A 21,327-nucleotide genomic window follows, 5' to 3' on the forward strand; every position below is an offset into this window, starting at 1 on the left:
CTGATAGGACTGCCAAGGCAGCACCCCGTTAGAATGTGTGCCCAACAGCTTGGTGGTATGTGACCCATTGCGACAACAACACAGGGAAGGGAAGGGGATGACGTCTGGCTTCTTTTTGTTCCCATCATGATTTTGAGATCCATCCATGTTCTGTGTCTGTCAGTAGTTCATTGCTTCTATGGGGGAGAATGGATCACACCTGGCAGTGCTCAGGGCTACCCCTCATTCTGTGTTATGGGTCATTCCTCCCATCTAGTATCAGGGATTAAACTGGGGTGGCTGCATGCATGGCAAGTGCATTAACCTCTGTATCATCTCTCCAGCCCAGCTAATTGTGTCTTATCATTGAGCATGCTACATTGTATGGCCTTATTCTTTTTTACATATTACGTTATTTCTAGTTTGTAATATTGTTTCCTTTTTGGGTCACACCCAGCGATGCACAGGGTTTACACCTGGCTCATGCACTCAGGAATTACTCCTGGCGGTGCTCAGGGGACCATATGGGATGCTGGGAATCGAACCCAGTCTGCCACATGCAAGGCAAACACCTTACCCGCTGTGTTATTGCTCCAGCCCCCTAGTTTGTAATTATTAAAATAAAACTTTCATTTATCTCTATTTCTCTTGGGTAAAAATACTTAGAAGTGGAATGACTGGATCATGGGTGGGTATGTTGAACTTTCAAGAAATTTCCAAAGGCACTGGAGAGAGAGGTCAGTGGTAAGAGCACATATTTTGCATCATTTCTCAAGCGCCGCTAGGAACAACCCCCAATTATTTTTTTAATTTTTATTTTATTGAATCACAGGGAAAAAAATACAAAACTTTCAGCTTTAAGTCTCAGTCATGTAATGATTGAACCTCCATCCAGTGCACATGTTCCACCACCAAGAACCCCAGTATACCCCCAACCAGCCCCCACCTAAGTAGCTAATGATCTTCACTTTATTCTCTCTATACTTTGAATACATTCAATATTTCAATAGAGAACTCACTATTATTGTTTGGAATTTTCCCCCAACAATCATGCCTGCTGAAAAGGCATCATTTAATAATTTCATTGCTGAGAATGAAGACTCTATGAACTCGCAGCCACGCGGTTTTGGATTTCTGATATTTTAGCTCAATTCACAGTCTAGATGCATTTCTGTAAGAAGCCGCTCTGGGTGCCAAAATGGGTTAGAAGACCTCTTGGATCATAGTCTTTAGGAGCAGAGGGTCCGTTTCGTGTGCAGTAGCTCCGGATCTTATCTGGGTGGAGGGCATGAACCCCCAATTATTGAGTTGGGAGTAGTCCCTGAGCACAGCTAGACATGGCACAAACAAACAAGTAAAAAAATTCCAAAAACTGCTTTCCAAAGTGAGTACACTGTTTTCCATACCCACCAGCAGTAGTGTATGAGTGTTCCAGTTGCTACAGATTATGGTCTGTATATATCTGTCTATCTAGATCTATATCATCTGTATATATATATATATATATGCCTAAGTATGTCAATCTTTCAAATTTTTTTGAGGGAGGTGGTGAGTGGGCCACACCCATGGTGTTCAGGGCTTACTCTCCATTGTGAGACTTGTTGTTACTGTTTTTGGCACATTGAATACGCCATGGGTAGCTTGCCAGACTGCCATGCAGGCGGGGTACTCTCAGTAGCTTGCCGGGCTCTCTGAGAGGGACAGAGGAATCGAACCCGGCACGTGCAAGGCAAATGCCCTACCTGCTGTGCTATCACTCCAGTCTGAAAATAATATGTATAAAAATCGCAAAAAAAAAGAAAAGAACTCAAATGAAAAAGCAAGACAAGTAGCAAATTTTCAAATCAAAATGAAGTCTGTGTAAGATATTAAATGCAATGAAAATACTTTCTATCATTATAGAAATCTTTGGTTGGTTTGTTTGCAGCTGAGTAGAGTTGTATTTGGTGGCCAGCTGGCCTGACACCATCCTCTCCGGGTCCCTTTGTCCTGCCCAGGTTGCCACAGTCCAGTCCTAAAGGTGTACTGCCATGGCAGAAGGGGCTGGGGGGTCATTTCACATTCCAAGCTGGAGGGTGTGGGTGTGGAATCGGGGATCCACGCTCTGCCCTCCACTAACCTTTGCCAGCAAGAAGCCATGACTCAGCCCAGCCCCAGATTCTGCATCCTTGTTCCAAGTGGCGATGTTGCCTTCCAGCTGTGCATGCCTGCCAGGGGCATGATGGGGCAGGCCACGGACACCAGCTCCAGGATGGGAGGCACTGCCCCACTCACGAGCCAGCCAGGGCCAGCAGAGGTTCCTCTCCTCCTCCTCCTCCTTCACCTTGGTCAAGGCAGGAGACAGGCAGAGAGCCCTCCACACCATGTAGGCCAGCGGCAGAGGCGGAAAGTCAGTCCTGAGCTAGACACAGGCATTACAGGTCCATTGACTTACCTCACAGGAAAGAACTTCAGGAGGAGCTAAATGTTAAAGCAAAACAGCTTACTGAAAGAAATTTAGGGGATGCGTAAGTGGGTGCATGTGTGGGGAAGAGAGAGAGAGAGGGAGAGAGAGGGCAAGAGAGGCTGGGGAGAGAGAGAGAGGAGAGAAAGGAGAGAGAGAGGTGGGGGGAGAGAGAGAGAGGAGAGAGGGGAGAGAGAGAGAGAGAGAGAGAGAGAGAGAGAGAGAGAGAGAAGCAAGTCAGTCAGGAATGGCTGTCACGGGAAAGCCTCACACTATTGATGGTCCCTACAGAATCTCATCACGACCTTCAAATTCTTCTGCAGCTTCTCCTTTTCTGAGGGGTGCAACCTTCTCCGGGTGGGGCCTCACAGTTCTGCATCAAGTAGTGTCTCTGTTTCTCTATAAAGAGCTAAGCTCATAATTTGCATAACTAATAGGCTTGATGTGCTCTTCTTGACATTTGGTTATTTTAGGGCTGGGCAGGTTCTTCTTAAAAGTTTATTTCCCAAAACGTCATTACCAGGGCCCAGGAAGGGAAGGGAGGCAGAAGGAAGGAAAGAAGGAAGGGAGGAAGGGACGGAAGCTGAGTTTCATGATTGGCCTTTGCTGAACATTCCTGCTTAATTTATAACAGTGAGAAACTACGTTGGATTTTTTTTTTTTTTTTGAAAGGGACATCGTGTGCTGGGGCTTGCACCCAGTCTTTTTATTCATTTATTTTTTTTCTTTTTGGGTCACAGCCAGCGATGCTCAGGGGTTACTCCTGGCTTTGCACTCAGGAATTACTCCTGGCGGTGCTCAGGGGACCCTATGGGATGCCGAGGATTGAACTACGGTCCGCCGCGTGCAAGGCAAACGCCCTACCCGCTGTGCTATCGCTCTTGCCCGCACCCAAGTCTTACACAAGCAAAGCAGAGGCTCTATGGCCAAGCTACACGCTGGCGCCCGCCGCGCTTCTAAATTAAGACATCTGGGATTGGAATGATAGACTAATGCCCCACCCCGATACTCTCCTCCGTGCCACGCCTCCCGTTCCGAACTCCACTTCCCAGCATGCCCCGGGCCTCGGTCGGTCGGCAGCCTTTATGACTCACGTTCCGCAGCCTTCTGGGAGATGTAGTTCCGTTCCTCGCCCGCTCCCGGAAAAGCCCAGGCCGTGGACTACCACTCCCGTGAGGCCGTGCGTCACCCCGCCCCCTCCGCGGCGTCTTCGAACGCGCCGCGGCAGCCATGTTGGACGTGGCCAGCACCGGGGCCGGCACCTGGGGGTAATCAGCTGTCACGATGCTGGGCTCCCTGGTGTTGAAGAGAACAGCGCCGGCGTCCCGGCTCCTGCTCCAGCTGCTCAGGTCGCCATCACTCCGGAGCCGTGGGAGTGCCTCCGGCCGGCGTGTAGCCCCCGGGGACGGCGGGGAGGCGCCCTGGCCGAGGGCAGCCGTCGAGGGATGCCCGGGGACACCTGCCGCCTTGCTCCCCGCGGGGGCCCGGGGAGCGCGCGCCGAGACCCGCTGCCTCGCGGCCGCCGCACGGAAACACCGTCCGAGCCCCGAAGAAACCCTCCCCGGTCGGGTCGGCTGGAACGGGGGCCCCAGCAGAGCCGGGCTGGGCATGTGGGCCCTGGCCACTGCCCTCGTGGCTCACTGCTACAGCAAGAACCCGTCCAGCAAGGGTGATTATCGGGAGCGTCTGGGCGGGGGCGTCGTCCTGGCCGCGGGTGGGAGGGGGGAGCAGAGCGCCCGGCTGCGGGGGGAGCTCAGCGCCTCCCAGTTGTCTGCTGCCCTTTAGGCGCTCTCCCCGTTTATCTGTCCGGTGGGAGCGTTTTTTGCCCTAACCCAGGGGTCCAGTTCCTCTTCCGAGAGGCCTCCGGCACACCGCAGCGCGTGTCACAGTGTAACCGCTGGAGAAAGTTGCCTCACGCTAGCAGGTAGCCCAAGAAGGGAGGGGAAGAGCCGCTGGCAGTGCCAGCTGTGCCACGGCGTTCACACCCCTTCTTTTTTTTTTATCTTTCTGGCCCCAATTGCCCCCTCCCTGCCCCCTTCCATGTGAAGGGTGGCTTTTCTTCATGGTCCCCTTGTAGGGGCTTCTATGTGGACCCCTCCAGTTCCGGCGTCTGGGGCTGGGCGACTTCCCACGTTTGACAGGGCCTGGTTGCAGATGTTGCAGAAGAGAGAGAGATCCGTGGATACCCCAAGCTGACCCACGTTGGCAGGTCCCCTGGGTGCCTGGAGCAGGCAGTGAGCCAGTTCTGACCTTGGGTCCAACAGCTCTGCTGGTCCACGGCGATAGGGTAGTGCTCATGGAGCCTGGGACAGCTGGAAGTGCAGCCCCAGAGGAATCTGACGGGTGTGGATGGGGGGCGGGGGGTGGGTTGCTTTGTTGTTCGTAAATTCATTCAACAGGTGGGCAGCTCTAAAGGAGAGGCCTGGACTGTGAGCGGGCACCTTTGGGACCTGGTTTTGCTTTCATCTTGCACTCCCGCTGTGATTCTCTGGTTCTCTCCTCCAGCTCCACGAGCAGGAGACACAGAGAGAGAGAGACTCTTAAGGGCACCTTCAACTCTGTAACTTGCAGCGTTTGGGGGTGTGACTCTGTGGGTCTCCTGCCTGATCAGGAATCAGTTGCAGGGCAGGCCAGGGTCTTAGGCTGTCCTCCGGGGAGTGGCCTGACTCGGGGGGGCTGGGTGGGAGCTCCCAGATGGCCAGCCTGACTGGAGAGCCAGGGGCTGCTTTGGAGGGAGGTGGGTGGGCTACTGAGTGGGGCCCGGTTGTCAAGCAGATGGCTGAGCTTTTTGAAATTCCTGCAGAAGACAGCGTGGAAGGCCTGGAAGGTTCCATGCAGGATCTGTCCCGGAGCCAATGCGTTCAGGCTGATTGGAGCTGGGGTTGCCCAGATTTTTGCCTTAAAGTTTCAGTCTGGGCTTTGTGGCGTGTACACCCCCATGGGGGGGGGGGGTCTGTTTGCCATAATATGTTTGCCATAATAGGTAGTGCGTGGAACCATCCTCAAACCTCCCTCATGAGCTTGCTGAAGCCGCTTCTCTCTGCCCATGGAGTTGGCAGGGACACTGACCTCAGGATGGTCCGCATCCAGCTGGGGCCCGCCTGAGTGTGCATGGCACGGGGTGGACGAAAGCCCAGGGCAAGTGTGCAGATCAGTGATGAGGCGGGTTCCTTATCCGTGGGGCTCCCGCCCAGCCCCCACCCTAGAGGACAGCATAACTGCCCCCACCGGGCCTGCGCTGCAATGATTTCTCATCCTTGCAGGACTGAGGAGGAAACTGAGGCTCACAATGCGGGTGGTACTTGGCTCTCGTACCAGAGCCCGACTTCCCGCAGGCCAGCCACACCTTGCTGCGGGTCAGTCTCTGGCTGGATCCAAGGCTTCCGGTTATGAGTCTCTCGGCGTCCTGGAAGCAGGGCTAGTTGGGAGTCTTTCTGGTGCCCCACAAGGGGCCTGGCAGCACCAAGGGTCCCCTGAGCTCCTAATATTGCTGTTGTTAACACTTGCCCTAGCTGTTTGGAGTTCTCTTGCTTCTTGCCGTTTTCCTTTGTGGCCACAAGGTGGCGCCAACAACCCACGTGTTGCCCCGGCCAGGCCCAGGTGAGGGCGGCCTGTGGAAGACCACGATTCTCAGGTCTCAGGACTTGGAGCCGTCTGCTTCGCGGTCCTCCTTCACTGGGGTGTTTCCAAGCATCATTTCAGCTCAGTGTCTTTTTTGTTTGTTTTTTTCGCCGTACTCATTGGTTACTCCTGGCTCTGCATTCAGGAATCACTCTTGGCAATGCTCTGCCAACCCTATGGGATGCTGGGGATTGAACCCGGGACCAACTCCCTCCGGGTTGAACTAGCGCTCAAGGCCCTCGGCACCCTGTTTAGGCTGGCCAGGCCATGATCGTAGCGTCCACTTTCCAGGGAAGGCGGTGTAGGCTGGGCCCCGGTCCCCCAGACCCCTCCCCAAGCTCAGGGCACCCTCCGAGGGGCCTCTCCCCCTGCTCCTCCACAGCCTGCCCCTCCTGCTGGGCCTGGGACTCACGGCGGGGTGGGGAGAAGGTGGGGCAGGCAGGTGACCTTGATAGCAGCAGAGACAGGCACTGGGGGGCTGTGGGCACAGGGACGGAGACCCAGAGGGGGTGCCCCAGGCCGTGCCCTGGGCTAGGCCGGCAGAGGACTGTGGGCCCGTCCCGACCCCGCGCCCCCGTGCGGGCCGTGCTCCTGAGGCGCTCCCCTCTCTCTCCAGATGCAGCCCTGGTGGAAGCCGCCCGTGCCAACAACGTCCAGGAGGTGGAAAGGTGAGTTGGGCCCCCACACCCGGGCTCTGCTCCTGGAGCCCCTCCCTGTGGCGAGAGTCCGGGCTCCCGGCGGGTCTCTGCAGGTGCCGAGGCTGCCCCCTTCGCTCCTCCGTCTCCTGGCCCCCGACAGCGCAGGGCCCTCTGCCGAGTGGGCTTCGCATGGGGGCCCCCGGCCCTGCAGGCTACCGGGACTTTTGCACTTGGTTCTTGGAGTTGGCCCCTGCCCGCACTGAGCCTCACTTAGCCTGTGTGGGGCCTCCCAGGACTGGTGCAGGGGTCAGGGGGAGCCCGGCCCCAGGGGTCACATGATCCCTGCCCCCCAGCTCCCTGGGTCCCTTCTGAGCACTGGCTGACGGGTCTGTGGCTGGTGCTTGGGTGTGGCTGGCCTCCCCTGAGGGTGCGGCCTCACTTGTGGGGTACAGGCGTGCAGATCGGGCAGAGGGCATGGGGCTGGGCTGCTCGCCAGGGACAGAGGGCTTGTCCTTGGCCAGCCGGGCACCCTGCTGGGCCTAGTCTTGGCCTTCTCAGTCTCTTGTGTAGACCCAGGCCTCTTCGCCATTCCCTCCCTACCCTGCCATCATGTGAGGGGGGCGTGCTCCCAATTGGTACTCACGGCGCCCAGGCTGGGCCTCCTGGCAGTGGTCACCCGTCAGGCAGGTGTTTCAGGGGATGGGCAGCTCAGGCCCCGAGTGCTGAGGACCAGCCTGGGCACTCTGGGGGTGCATGGTGGTCTCCAGGGCTGTTCCCCCGGGGCTTGTGGAATGCGTGTTGCGGGGGACTGAACTTCGGTCAGCTGCATGCAGGTGTCCCCGTAACCACTGTGCTGCCTCTTGGACGCTGCGTTCATATTTTAGACAGGAAGTAGGGTGTTGCTGTGGGGGTACCCACACGCTTGGTGCTCTCCTCTCCCCGCCCCTGCCCGGCCGCCGGAACGTGGGAGATGTTGAAAGGCAGCCACACGGCACCCCCGCGTCAAGACTTACTGCTTTGATTCCCTCTCATTTTATCTGCAGCATTATTATTGATTCTCTAGGGTGCTTTTGAGTATTAATGTTCGAGGCTTAGTTTTTAATAAACCACTTTTGGAAGAATGGGCTGGGAGTTGTTTCGCAGCCAAATAAATACGACGGAGCAGTGGTTTAATAAACATGCGATGATGCATCTTAAACTCCACGCGCAGACGTCGGCCCTCTGGTATCAGAGCCATCCATAACTGCAGCCGCGTCTCCTCCTTCCCCCACAGACGGATGCGCCGCGCTCTCCCTGCTGCCGGGCCCCGAGGCGGGGGCTGGTGGCCCACAGCCCGTGTCAGCAGGCAGTGTCGTGAAGCCAGGGAAGCCCACGTTTGCCCGTCCCCAGTGCGCGCCCGATGCTCGTCAGCAGCTTCCCCGGGAATCCAGGAAGGGCCCGAGTTCATGGGTTCTCCTCGGCGTTCATTCTTGCTGCCATGGCTGGGGTCTGTGGCGGGCCCCAGACTTGAACCCCCAATTCTCCTGCTTCCTCGCCCTCTGTCATGGCCATTCTCCCCTGTGCCCCTGTGAGGGGGTCACACCCCCACAGCCCACTAACCTTCAGCTCCTCCTGCAAGCAGAGAGCAGGGAGCAAGGGGAAGGCGGAGGGGCGGGGGCGGGGGAAGTCGTAGGAGCGGCCCGCTGACCCGGGCCTGGAGACCTCAAGGGGTGCTGCGGAAGTGGTATTTGTGGCACCACAGGGTGGTGGGGGGCTGTGCCGGGCCAGGAGTGGGAGGGTTGGGGCCAGGAAGGCAGGGCAAGCCGACCTGGAAGGCTGAAGGCCTGGGGTAGGGCGCCACCTAGCAGTTTCTGCAGACCCCTGAAAGAGGGCGCTTGGGCTGGGCCCCAGTAAGCGGGAGACAGGGGCCCCCCCAGGCTCGAGGAGACAGGCATGTCACCTAATCATACTCCATGCTTGGGGACTGGAGCATACTACAGACATACAGACAGGAGGGGGCTGACCTTGTGCGGCTGGCCTGGGTACGACCCCAGGCACCCCAGACGTTCCCTCCGAGCCCTGTCAGGAGCCACCCCTGAGCACAGAGCCAGGAGTCCGTCCTGAGCACTGCAGGGTGGGGGCCCGCCCCCAATCAGTTCTTCCAGCAGCAGAGCTTGACCTGGAGTAGGGGTGGGCGCACCCTTACCTGCGGTCAGGAAGGAAACAGGTTCCGATAGGGTCGAGGAGGGGCTCGGCCCCCTTCGAGGCTCTCTGCACCCGCGACCCCCCCCCCCCCCGCCTTCCAGGCAGTGTTCCCGTCACTCACGTGTGTGGGTCAGCGCGCATGAGCAGTGTGGTCAGTGATGTCAGTGTTCGGAGTAAAACTCAAGACCTGGAGAGTGAGAACGTCCCATCCCCTTCCTCCCCCAGCCTCCGCCCTGCCCCTTCCGGAGCCAGCTGGGCGTTTCTAGAAGCCTGCGGTGCCCTGTGGGCCTCCTGGACGCGCGGCATCTGCCCTCCTGGTTCTGGGGCTCTGGCCCTTGCGGGCAGACCCCCCCAACCCCCCGCAGTGTGGTGCCCCCATGCTCGAGGCTCTCCTTATGGGAGGAGCTGGAGGGGGGCGGGGACAGCCTTGGCTGGCAGGGCTGGCATCCTGGGGGAGCAGGCAGGAGGCCCCTCCATGCCTCCAGGTGCAGCCCCTGTGCTCACCTCACAGTGGCCACTGGTGTCCTGTGCAGTGGCGCTGGGGCCACACCCGGCGGTGCTCGGGGCTCGCTCCTGGCTCTGCTCTTGGATCACCCTGGTGGAGCTTGGGAGCCGTGTGGGGGGCTGGCATCGAATGGGGTCCACCCGGCAAGGCAAGTGCCTGACTGCTGCGACCTGGGGAGCCTCTCAGCACCCCAGAGGGAGCTGGCTGCCCGCCCCTCCCCCCTCCTGCCTGCTCTCTCAAGGCACTGGCCTTCATGCTGAGTCTTCAGCTCTGCCAGTCGGGAATGGCAGCTGGCCCTCGGCCCCTCCCCGATCCATTAACTGCACACTCAGGGGACCCCACTTCTGACCCCAGCCCAAACCTGATTTTTAGGCTCAGCAGCCCCTCACCCGGAACCTGGGTCAGCAGGCAGACTCCAGCCCCAGCTGGCCCAGCTGAAGGGCAGGGCTGTGCCCCTCCAGATCGTGTTTCCTCCTGCACCAACTTGGGTGAAAGACTACACCCACCGCTCCTTCTGCCCTGTTCCAGGGTGCCCCTCCCCGCATGTTCAGCCTGGCGTGGCCAGTCAGGGGCCGGGGGCATCTGGCTCAGACTCCGAGTCAGGAGACCATGCTCCGCATTTCTTTTTTTTTTTCCTTTTTTTTTTTTTTATTTTGGGGGGGGGTCACACTTGGTGATGCACAGGGGTTACTCCTGGCTCTGCACTCAGGAATTACCCCTGGCGGTGCTCAGGGGACCATATGGGATGCTGGGAATCGAACCCGGGTCGGCCACGTGCAAGGCAAACGCTCTACCCGCTGTGCTATCACTACAGCCCCAGCTCCGCATTTCTTTTTTTATTTTTTTTATATTTTTGCTTTTTGGGTCACACCCAGCGATGCTCAGGAGTTACTCCTGGCTTTGCACTCAGGAATTACTCCTGGCGGTGCTTGGGGGACCATATGGGATGCCGGGGATCGAACCCGGGTCGGCCACATGCAAGGCAAATGCCCTACCCGCTGTGCTATCGCTCAGGCCCCTCCGCATTTCTTTTGACAGCAGTACATGTGTGCCCATCCTGTGGTTGGCCGGGAATCGCGGGTTGGGGGTGGAGCAGGTTTTGATCTAGCCTGATCACTGTCCTCCCTGGTGGCCAGGGGGACAACTGGGCAACTCAGTGTAGGCAGGGCTCTGGGCCAGGACTCTGGAGCTGCAGGAATTCAGAAAGGACCCTTGCCAGCCTAGGGAACCAGAGAGAGAAAGCGCCCTACTGCATGGTGAGAGAGAGAAAGTGCCCTACTGCGTGGTGAGAGAGAGAGAGCGCCCTACTGCGTGGTGAGGGACAAAACGCCCTACTGAGTGTCAGAGAGAAAGCGCCCTACTGCGTGGTGAGAGAGAGAGAGCGCCCTACTGCGTGGTGAGGGAGAAAGTGCCCTACTGTGTGGTGAGGGACAAAGTGCCCTACTGAGTGTCAGAGAGAAAGCGCCCTACTGCGTGGTGAGGGAGAAAGTACACTACTGGTGGTAAGAGAGAAAGCGCCCAACTGTGTGTCAGAGAAAAAGCACCCTACTATGTGGTGAGAGAGAAAGCGCACTACTGTGTGGTGAGGGAGAAAGCGCCCTACTGCGTGTGAGAGAGAAAGTACCCTACTGTGTGGTGAGCAGGGCGAGTGCGCACCTGCCCCGTGTTCCCACATGTTGGCCCGGCCCCAGAAGGCAGGCGATGGGTCTGGGCCTGTCTTGGAGGCCATGGCCCGGTGTCCCTCTGTGTCCCTCTGGCCTTGGCAACATAGTGAGGACAGGGAGGGGTCCTCACCCGAGGGGCTGCCCTCTCCCCTTCCCGGGGTCCTCGAGTCACCAGTGAAGAACCAGCAAAACATGACACGGCCTCCCAACTCCCTGAGCCCGCACAGGAGAGCCAGGGAGAGCCCCGCCCTGGCTTGGGAGGGCGCTTGTTCCCCAGGGTGTTATTCTCACCGCGGCCGCCCAGCATCTGAGTAGGTGTCAGATGCTGGGTGCTGTGGCATGCTCGGCCTGTCCTCGGGACTGACAGTCTAATTAGAAGTCAGGTGACGCGGCCAGTCTGCTGGTGTGCCGATCAGAGCAAAGAACACTTTCGTTTTCCAGCAAGCAACGCCGCACCTATCCATAAGCAAAACCTGCCGTTTGAAAATGCCGTTTCAAGCCAGACACAGAAACAAACTCAGAACGGAGTCTAGAGACCCGCGGGCAAGAGAGGAAATTGCAGAACTCTTACAGGAAAGCAAAGGGTTGTACTGTTGAGGGGGTCTCTGGTAATGCTCAAAGGGACCCCGGGACCACGCCCAGTATTGCTGAACTAATGGGGCAGGCGGCTCAGTGCTAGGGCGTGAGGGTGGGGTGCCGTTGGCTCTGTGGTGTGAGGACCCCCAGGGCCTTGTGGGGCTGGGGTCCTAACGGGGTTGGTAATTGCCCCCAGGCTATCTCCTCAGCTCTGGGTTGTGTCACTGTGGCCTTGACTCAGGCAGTTATGGCACAGGGAGCTGGAGAGGAAATACTGATTAGATATCATCAAAATTACAGTCTCAGGGCTGGAGAGGTAGTGCAAGGGTAGGGCGCTTGCATGTGCCTGACCCGGGTTCAATCCCCGGCATCCTGTATGGTCTCCTGAGCACTGCCAGGAGTGATTCCTGTGTGCAGAGCCAGGAGTAACCTCTGAGCATTGCTGGGTGTGGCTCAAAAAAAAAAAAAAAGCTTTGTGTTTAGGGGCTGGAGTGATAGCACAGTGGGTAGGGCGTTTGCCTTGCACGCAGTCGACCCGGGTTCGATTCCCTGCATCCCATATGGTCCCCTGAGCACTGTCAGGAGTTAATTCCTGAGTGCAGAGCCAGGAATAACCCCTGTGGCTCAGGGTTTACTCAGGGCTTACGGATCGCTCCTGGTGGGGCTTGGGGCACCATTACTGGGTGCTGGGAATCTAGCCAGGTTGGCTGTTTGCAAGCCAGTGCCTGCCTGCTGTACTCCAGCCCCTGTGTATGTAACTCTTATAAAGATAGGCTTGTATTAAAATGGACAAAGGATCCAAAATGGCTTTTTTTTTTTTCTAAAGATACTCACATGGCCAATTTTCACGTGCCCAGGTGCTCCAAGGTGTGCCTTGTTAGGAAGAGACTGGCCCAGCTCCCAGGGGTGCCCTTTGCCCCTGTTAGGATGGCTGTCATCAGAGGGATAATCACGGAAGCTGTTGGGGATGTGAAATGGAGTGACTGGTTGGACAATGGTTGACAGTTCCTCAAAATATTAAGCCTAGAGTTACTGAGATCTGCTCCTGGGTCTGTCCCCCAGAGAAGGGCAAGTGTGTGCAACAGTGTACTTGTGAATGAATGCCACAGTAGCCAAAGAGGAAGCAGCCTCTGTGAATCCATTAACTGTGGCAGAGGGACCTTAAAATATGTTCTTGTCATCCAGCGGATATTATTCACCAATAGAAGTATTGATATATACACTGTAACACAAGTGAACCTCGACAGATCTATACCAAGAGAGAGAAGTCACAGATGAAAGACCTGGTTATTGGCTTCAGTTTATCTAGAATGTCCGGGATGGATGGGTAATTCTTAGGGATAGAATGTAGAGGGATGATTTCCATGGAGGTGGGGAGGGGGAGTGACTGCTAATAGTTTCTTTAGGGGATGGTGAGAATCTTGTGTTTGGAGTTTGCGTAGCACAGCTCCAAACAGACTAAAAACAATCGAATTGTTCACATTCAGAGAGTGGGTTTGTGAATTCTAGCTCACGAAGCTTTTTCTGCAGTGACATGCAAGGTACTTGGGATACCTTGCTTTTGAGTAGGGGGGAGAGGGGAAGTCAGACTGTCTCCGCAAAGAATCACCTCCGATGGGTGAGAATGAAGGGAATCAGAAGGCTGCAGAGAAAGGAAGGAGAATGTTCAGTTCTGAGGAAGGCAGGAGGGAGGCCCTGAGTTTAGTCAAGGCGTGAGGAAAGTGAGTAGATAATGCTCTGAGAGAGCGTGTGTGTGTGTGTGTGTGTGTGTGTGTGTGTGTGTGTGTGTGTGTGTGTGTGAAAAGTAACAAGCATGACATCTCAGCTAGGTCCGGAAGCACGTTCGTTATTTAACTTTTGATCTGAAGAGCCGTGGGAAGAATTTTAAGGCTGTGTTTGTGCGGGAGAATTGGAGGGAGGTGGGTTATGTCTGGGCAGTGGGGATGCTACAATAATAGACATGGTGAGACGACTTAGGTCCATCCTCATCGTTACTGTTATTAATGGTTTATAATGGTGTTGATATTTATGGCTTTGGCTGTAGTTACCTCACCACCAGCAGGTGTGCCTGTCTCCCTTTCCCCAGGCCCCTGTGTGTGTTTGTTTATTTGTTTGGGGGCTACACCTGATGGTGTTCAAGGCTTACTCCTAGCTCTGCACTCAGGGATCACTCCTTACAGGCTGGGGGACCATGTGGGTGCCAGGAATCGAATCCAGGTCACCCACATGCAAGGCAAGCGCCCTCCCCGCTGTGCTATGCTGTGGCCCTGAGTTCAGGTTTGAACAGGCTGAGTTGAACATGCAGGTGAGCGGCTCAGGGGTGATGTCACCAGGGCAGCTGAGTGAATATGTCATTGTCCCCTCCCTCATCTTGCTGCCTCTCAAAAAAAAAAAAAAAAACCTCAGTGATCAATTCAGAAATTGTGTAGCTATCTCGCTTTGATTTCTGGCTTGTTTGATTTTTTTTTCTTTTTTAAATAAAGGACTTTTTCCCAGCGCAGACTTGCTCCTGGTGCTTTTGTTCATGCACTGCCTTTGGAAACAGCCTGATTCGGTTTTCAGTTCAGGAAAGATGGGAGAGTTGGGTTTTGTGGAGGGCTGAGTGCATTTAATCTAACTTTGCATCGACATCTGGTTGGGTTCTTGTCCCTGGGTGCCCTCGCTGGGGCTCGAGGCACTTGCTGTCCGTGTGCCAGGATGAAGGTGTCCAGAATGTGCTTAGCTGCAGCATAGGTAAATGTCCTGCACATCGATCGGGGCTGATCTGATTAGCAGAAACCCTGGCTGGTAAATACATTTGGCTGTCTCAGCGCCTCAGAGAGGCTGTCTGTTTATCGATTGTTGTATCATTTTGGCGGGTGGAGAAGATAATAATGATGGCATCAGAGCAACCAAAACATCCAGCTCTTCTAACCAGGAAATACGGAAATATCCCTCTGGTTTGGAGTGGAGGAAATAGAAGGCTTTACCCTGGACCAAAGGTCAAGGCCTACCCATACTGTGATTATTCCGGTTGTGATTGGATACTTGGAAGAATTCCATCCCTTCTCACTGGCGTGTGAAAGCTAGACCATAACCCAGACAGGCTTTTTGAATACTGGAATGTTGGAAGGCAGCCTAATATGATAGAAAGAAGATTTCTAGAAGGAGAAAGGCCTACTTTCTATTTATTAGACACTCCCTGACTCTCTGACCTCGAATGTCCCTTTTTCAGTCTTAAGTTTCTCAAGTTTTTTTTTGGTTTTTGTTTTGGCGGGCTCACACCTGGCAGTGCTTAGAACTTAGTCCTGGTTCTGTACTCAAGGATCGCTCCTGGTAGTGCTCGGGGGACCGTGTGCGGTGCTGGGAATCGATCAGGGGTCAGCACGTGCAAAGCAGGAGCTTTCACCCTGTACTCTCTGGCTCCATCTCCAAATCTTGTTCTGGTTGTGGTGGGGACGAGGCCTCATGCTGGTGAGGTACACGCTTGCCAACCTTCACTGAGAAATTTTTTTTTTTTTTTTTTTTGCATTTTGGGTCACATCCAGCGATGCTCAGGGGTTACTCCTGGCTTTGCACTCAGGAATTACTCCTGGCGGTGCTTGGAGGACCATATGGGATGCTGGGGATCGAACCTGGGTCGGCCACGTGCAAGGCAAACGCCCTACCCACTGTGCTATCGCTCCGGCCCCTTCACTGAGAACTTTTGCTGTTTGTTGAGGGCCATCTAACTTGTTGGGGGCTTTCAGGGCTTACTCCTGGCTCTGTGCTCAGGGCTCATTCCTGGTGGTGCCCAGGGGAACTCTATGGGGTGCCAGAGACTGAACCCAGCTTGGCCACATGCGAGGTAGGGCCCCTACCTGCTTCGCCCTCTCTAGCCTCCTGAGAATTTTAATTTTTTTATTGGGCCACACGCAGCAGGGCTCAGGGCTTACTCCTGGTTCTGTGCTCAGGGCTCATTCCTGGTGGTGCGCAGGGAACTCTATGGGGTGCCAGAGATTGAACCCAGCTTGGCCACATGCGAGGCAGGACCCCTGCCCGCTGCACTCGCTCTAGCTGCCTGAGAACTTTTATTTTTTTATTGGGCCACACCCAGCAGGGCTCAGAGCTTCCTCCTGGCTCTGCACTCAGGGATCACTCTTGGTGGACTTGAAGGACCATATACAATGCCGGGGATCGAACCCAGGTCAGCCACTTGCAAGGCAAGCGCCCACGCCGCTGTGCGATCATTTTGTGCCTACCCCCCACCCCTGCCCAAACTTTTCAATACAGTTGCGTCTTGTTGCCGCTGAGGGCCTGACAGTACAGTTCCTTGGGCAGAGAAAGCTGTGTCCCTTTCACAGGGTCGGTCACGCCCTGATGCGTGGGGACCCACGCAAACCCGAGCAGCAGGACCTGCGGGCCCTGGCAGAGGTTTCCAAGAGCTGAATCTCTGCTCGCTCGCTGCCCGGTGGAGGGAGGCAGTGGGGAAGACAGACGTGGTGTTGTATGAACAGTGTGGGCCAGTAAGTGGCGCTTTATGAACCGCTGCCCAGAGGCCCCGCAGACCCAGCAGGGTGGCCACGGTCACAGGCAGAGGACTGGGTCCCCTGCTGGTGGCAGAGGGAGCACCCTGGGAGGAGCACTCTCCTCCCTCAGTCCACTAGGGAATGACCCTTGACCGTCATCACCTCGCTGGTGACTAGAAAATGCCCCCGAGGATCCCGAGTGTCCTCCTAGGAGCTCAGGGAGGTGCAGGCAGGCAGACTCTTGTGTTCTGGAAAATTACTCATGCTTTGCGTCAGCTGTGTCACGTCTTCCAGGAAGCCTCCCCCACCCCCAGGCCCTGTGGCTCCCAGAGCACCCTGTGTTCTCTCTACCAGCATGGAGCACCCCCTGAGCCAGGCTGCCCTGTCCGCCTTCCCCGCCCCCCGTCTCTCAGGGCACTGAGAATCTGGGAGGTGGCAGGCCGTTTGCTCATTGTCCTCTCTGCCGGCAGTTACCGTGCATTGAATCGTGTATAAGTGTGTTGTGAGTGGTAAGGAGTTAGGCAGCCGTTAGCAATTTTCTCCGTTTTGTTGCTGTTAGAGCCAGACACACGGGCAGTGCTTGGGGGCTATTCCCGGCTGTCTTTGGTGGAACCCGGTGGTGCCAGGGGCTCTCGCGTGCCAAGCAAGCACTCCCACCCTGAGAGTCCCCTCTCCAGCCCTGCGAAAGCTGGTTAGCTGCGGACTGAGAGCTGGAGGGCGCAGCCGTGAACTTAGTCTCAGGTGCGGGTGGACAGGGCCCGTGGCGGGGCACTCAAAGCCTGGGCAGGGGTTAAGCGAGCAGATGGGCGTGGACGCCTGTGACAGACGCTGTGGAGAGCCGCGTTTCTCAACCTGGGCCATCTGCCCCTCTCCCGCGGGCCCCCAGCATATTCCAAAGGGGGCACAGGTGAAAATTTGTGTAAATGGAGGGGCGACAGCACAAGACTGAGACCAACCGGTGGCCTGGGGGAGGCAGGGGGGAAGTAGGAGGGCCGAGAAGGAAAGGAGGCTGCGAGGGGGAGGGGCGAGAAAGGCTGGTCCAGAGATAGTCCTGGGCAGGAAGGCGTGAAGGCTGAGGGGCAAGGGCCCGGGGCTTCCTGAGGCAGGGGCGTATTTGCCCTGTGGGAGCCCGCGGCAAATGTGAGGCCCTGACAGACCTGACAGAGGCCTGTGTTTTCGCTTTGGCTGGTGCCCCAGGCCCTGTCACGTAGGGGTCCTGTCTGAGCCTGGACAGTCTCCCTCTCGCTGTCCAAGGCTCCGCTTCCCGCAGCTGGGCCAGGCTCAGGGCCTCCCCAGTGACGGCTGTGAGGAGAGGCTGTTTCCCTCCCGGGAGGCCCCGAGCGCGCCTGACCACAAGGTCCGAGTCTCCACGGTGCCATTTGTCACCTCCTTGGGATGGCGATAGACCTGTCACCTCAGGGGGAGCTGGCCCTTAGCGGTGTTCTTAAGGATTGTCTTAATGACCTGAGGACTTTTGCCCCCATAGAAATAAGTTCCGGAAACAAGCAGAATTTTCTGGGGCTTTGGGGTCCACACCCGGTGCTGCTGTAGAGTCACTCCTGGCTCTGTCTCTGGTCTCTTGTTGCAGTGCTCAGGGGCCATCCGTGATGCCAGGAGCAAGCTGGGTCAGCCGCGTGCACGGCAAGTTCCCCCCTACAGTGTCTCCCAGACCCTGGATGTATTTTGTCCTCTACATCTCTCCCCACTTTTTTTCCTTCTCTGATTTGATTTTGGGGCCACCCTAAGCAAGGTGCTGGGGGTTCCTTCTAGTGGCGCGTGAGGGACCAGAGCCCTCTCTCTGCCGCACAGTCCTGGCCATCAGGTGCCAAGCACCCGCTCTGTCCCGCGCAGGCTACGGGACATCATGTGTGTGTGATCCTCATCTCTGGCTCTACTTTTGCTCTACTTTTGAGAAACAGCTGTGTTGTGTCCATTTTTCAGATGAGAAAGCTTGAGGTCTGTCAGATTTCATCCTTTTTTCACCTCACAGCTAGTAAATCAGAGCTGTGATTTGAACCCAGGCCCATGAGAATCCAAAGTATGCTCTTGACTTGATCACTGCTTGTTAGTGATTATCATGTTTGCTTTTTCCCTCCCTTCTTCCCCCCTCTCTTCCTCCCTCTCTCCCTCCTCCCTTCTTCCCTCTCTCCCTCCTTCCTTCTTTCCTCCCTCCCTCCCTCCCTCCCTGCTTCTCCCTCTCCCCCTTCTTCCCTTCCCCTCTGCTGACCTGGGGACCTCCCCTGAACACACACAGTAGAACAGATCATGTACGTTAGAGCTGGGGCCCTGTGGTATCAGGGGACCACCTGGACCACCCCAGAAGTGGCTGGATGAGGGGCAGGGGGAGCGGTGGGGTCTCCAGGGCATCACCTGGCAGTGTTGGGTGGGAGGAGGACCTCAAGGGTGTGACCCCACTGTGTTGGGGTGTGGAGGGGGCAGTCTTCCCGTCCTATGTTCAGCTTTCCGGTCAGGATCCCAGGATCCCGGTAGACCGGTGCTGCTCTGCTCGCTTCCCCTCCTCCCCCCTCCACAGAGCAGGGCGGGGCAGATGGCACCCCTTCCTGCCCACCCCTGCCCCCCCATCATGTCACAGGAGACTGAGTGGGCACTGAGAGGCCCAGCACAGAGTCCAGCCACTTGACTGATTAGTGGAAGGGACCCTGTTTGCTCCCTGGGCTGCCCAGCGGGATCTCCCCACCCTGGACAGCAGCTGGGCCTGCTGACGGGCCTCCATTTCTGTGCCGCTGCATAAGAATCCTCTCTGGGCGGGCCGCCCAGCCTTGCATCTCAATGCCCTTTTGTTCTCCGAGGGCAGCACCCAGGACCCCCAAGGCTTTGCAAAGGAACCTGAGCAGGGACAGGATGTAAAGCGCAAACAATCCCGGAACCCCTGGAATTCCCAGGGGTTCACAGTGCATCTGACTGGCAGGGCAGGATTTTCCCAGTGCTGGTGGTCAGAGGACCCAGGCTTTCATCTCTGCTAACTTCCTGCTGGCCTTCCTAGCTCATCTCTGCCTTCCTGTTGGTGACATTCAGTTGAGAATAGGTGGTCTCTGCCTCCCGAAGGTCAAGACAACTGGAACTGAACAAGCTTTGATCGATTAATTCATTTGTTCATTCATTTTCTCCTCCCATTGAGATGTAGCTCATATGCCTTAAGATTCATGTCTTAGAATGTTTCACTGTCTTCAGAGTATTTGTAGGATTAGGTAATCATTGCCACATGGTCTTATTTCAAAGCATTTTCATCCAGTGCCCGCAGAACAGAGGCGAGTGCTGTGCTGCCTGGCTGGCTTCTTCCTCTCAGACCCTCGGGGTGCGTCTCCATTGTCGTGTGTATCAGTGTTTCATTCCCGCCTATATCCCAGTGACGGTGTATAGATACACTTTATTCCGGTATCAGCTGATAAACATTCATATTTTCACATTACACTCTTATAAATGATGTTCTGTGAACAGTCACCTGTGGGTTTCTGTGGACATGGAGCTGCTGGATCATACGGTAACTCTGTTTAACATTTTATTTTATTTTATGTTTTTGGGGTAACAGCTAGTGGTGCTTAGAACTTACTCTTTTTCCTTTCTCTCTCTCTCTCTCTTTTTTTTTGGTTCTGGGACCCATGCCTGGCTTTGCATTCGGGAATCACTCCTGGCAGTGCTTGGGGAATGGGTGGGATGCTAGGGATCCAGCCCTGGTCAGCTGCATGCAAGGTAAGTGCCTTCCCTGCTGTAGTATCTCTTCAGCCCCTCAGAGCTTCCTCCTGTGCCAAGTTCTGGAGGTGCAGGTTGGCAGTGCCCTGACCACATGGTGGACTGTCCCTTCATGCTCCACAGCTTTCCTTCTTTGTTCCAGTCTGTCCTTTAGGACTTCACAGCTTCCTTTTTCTGCTTAGATCCTTAAGTTTTAGGAGACAGTTGTAAGCCAGATAAGCTTTGGTTTCTTAAACTGATTGGGGGGGGGGTTGTTTTGGGGTCACACTGGAGTTCTCAGTGGTTACTCTTGCCTCTGCATCAGGAATTACTCCTGGTGGGGCTGAGAATCACATGGGGTGCCAGGGATGGAACCTGGGTCAGCCACATGCAAGGCAAACACCTTATCTGTTGTACGATTGCTCCCTCCCCTAAACGGAATTTTTTGGGGGGAGGGACAGTGGGGTTGGGCCACACCTGGTGGTATTTGGGTGACAATATGCAACACTGGGGATTTGGTTCTGGGGTTCACTGCATTCAAGGCAAGCGCCTTAACCTGTACTGTTTCTCTACCCTGAAACTGATTTTTTGGGGTGGTTTTTTTTTTTTGCTTTTTGGGTCACACCCAGTGATGCACAAGGATTACTCCTGGCTCATGCACTCAGGAATCACACCTGGCGGTGCTCAGGGGACCACATGGGATGCTGGGGATCGAACCCCGTTTGGCTGTGTGCAGGGCAAATACCCTACCCACTGTGCTATCGCTCCAGCCCCCTTTCTGGGTTGTGTTATGTGTGTTTCTTGGGGGTGGCATACCTGGTGGTCTTCAGGGCTTACTCCCGGCTCTGCTGAGGGGTCACTCCTGGTGGGGCTCAGGGATCACAGATGGTTGCCAGGGATCAAACCCAGTTTGCCACCAGCCAGGCAGACGTCTTCACCTCTGAACCTCTGGCCCCTTAAACTGACTCTAAGTCCCCTCTCCTAGTCCTCATCTGATGGAGAGGCCACCAGTTGTGGTGCCTCTCTGGTTCTGGATGGCGTGACGGTTGCTGCAAGGAGCCAGGCGTCCTCCCCCGTTAGAGACTCTAGGCTCCTGTCAATACCCCTAAACATGCTTTCTCCTTCTCGGCTGCTGCTTTGTACTCCGAGGTTTGCTAAGCTTGCAGCGCGTTTGTCTCTGTAGCCTTTTGGCGGGATTTATTTGCCGCCCTTGAGGCCTTAACTCAAGGCAAGACCCTTTAAAGCGTTGTGTTCACATGATGAAAAGTGCTGGAGAGATGGAGACTGCCACAAGGAAGGGATTGACGCGGCCTTTCTCACCTGAGCTGGAAGAGGCTCTCCCAGGGAGGCAGCTGTAGAGAGCAGAACTAATCGCAGAGTATTTTCATCTCTTAAATAATTTCCTTCCCACTCAGGTCTTTCCTTTATCATCAGAAAAAGAGTGAGGGGCTCTGGGTTGGGGCGGGTGATGCTGGTCAGTCTCCTATATCTGGTAGTCTCTGTCAGGCCGGCCCCAGGGTCCTGCAGGGAGGAAGATGTG

General features: G+C 55.9%; 1 protein-coding gene across 1 annotated transcript in view; it reads left to right on the top strand.

Annotated features, from left to right (window-relative positions):
* The first annotated feature begins 3,630 nt into the window (after nucleotides 1-3,630).
* The window catches only part of CLPB (ClpB family mitochondrial disaggregase), a 129,758-nt gene continuing 112,061 nt past the window's right edge, over nucleotides 3,631-21,327 (top strand). The window contains exons 1-2 of the mRNA XM_004618207.2: nucleotides 3,631-4,091; nucleotides 6,660-6,711. Of these exons, the coding sequence (XP_004618264.1) occupies nucleotides 3,707-4,091; nucleotides 6,660-6,711 (437 nt within the window). The 5' untranslated portion in view covers nucleotides 3,631-3,706. The remainder of the gene's footprint in view (nucleotides 4,092-6,659; nucleotides 6,712-21,327) is intronic.

The sequence above is a fragment of the Sorex araneus genome, chromosome 6 (genome assembly GCF_027595985.1).
Source record: "Sorex araneus isolate mSorAra2 chromosome 6, mSorAra2.pri, whole genome shotgun sequence".
Lineage (NCBI taxonomy): Eukaryota > Metazoa > Chordata > Mammalia > Eulipotyphla > Soricidae > Sorex > Sorex araneus.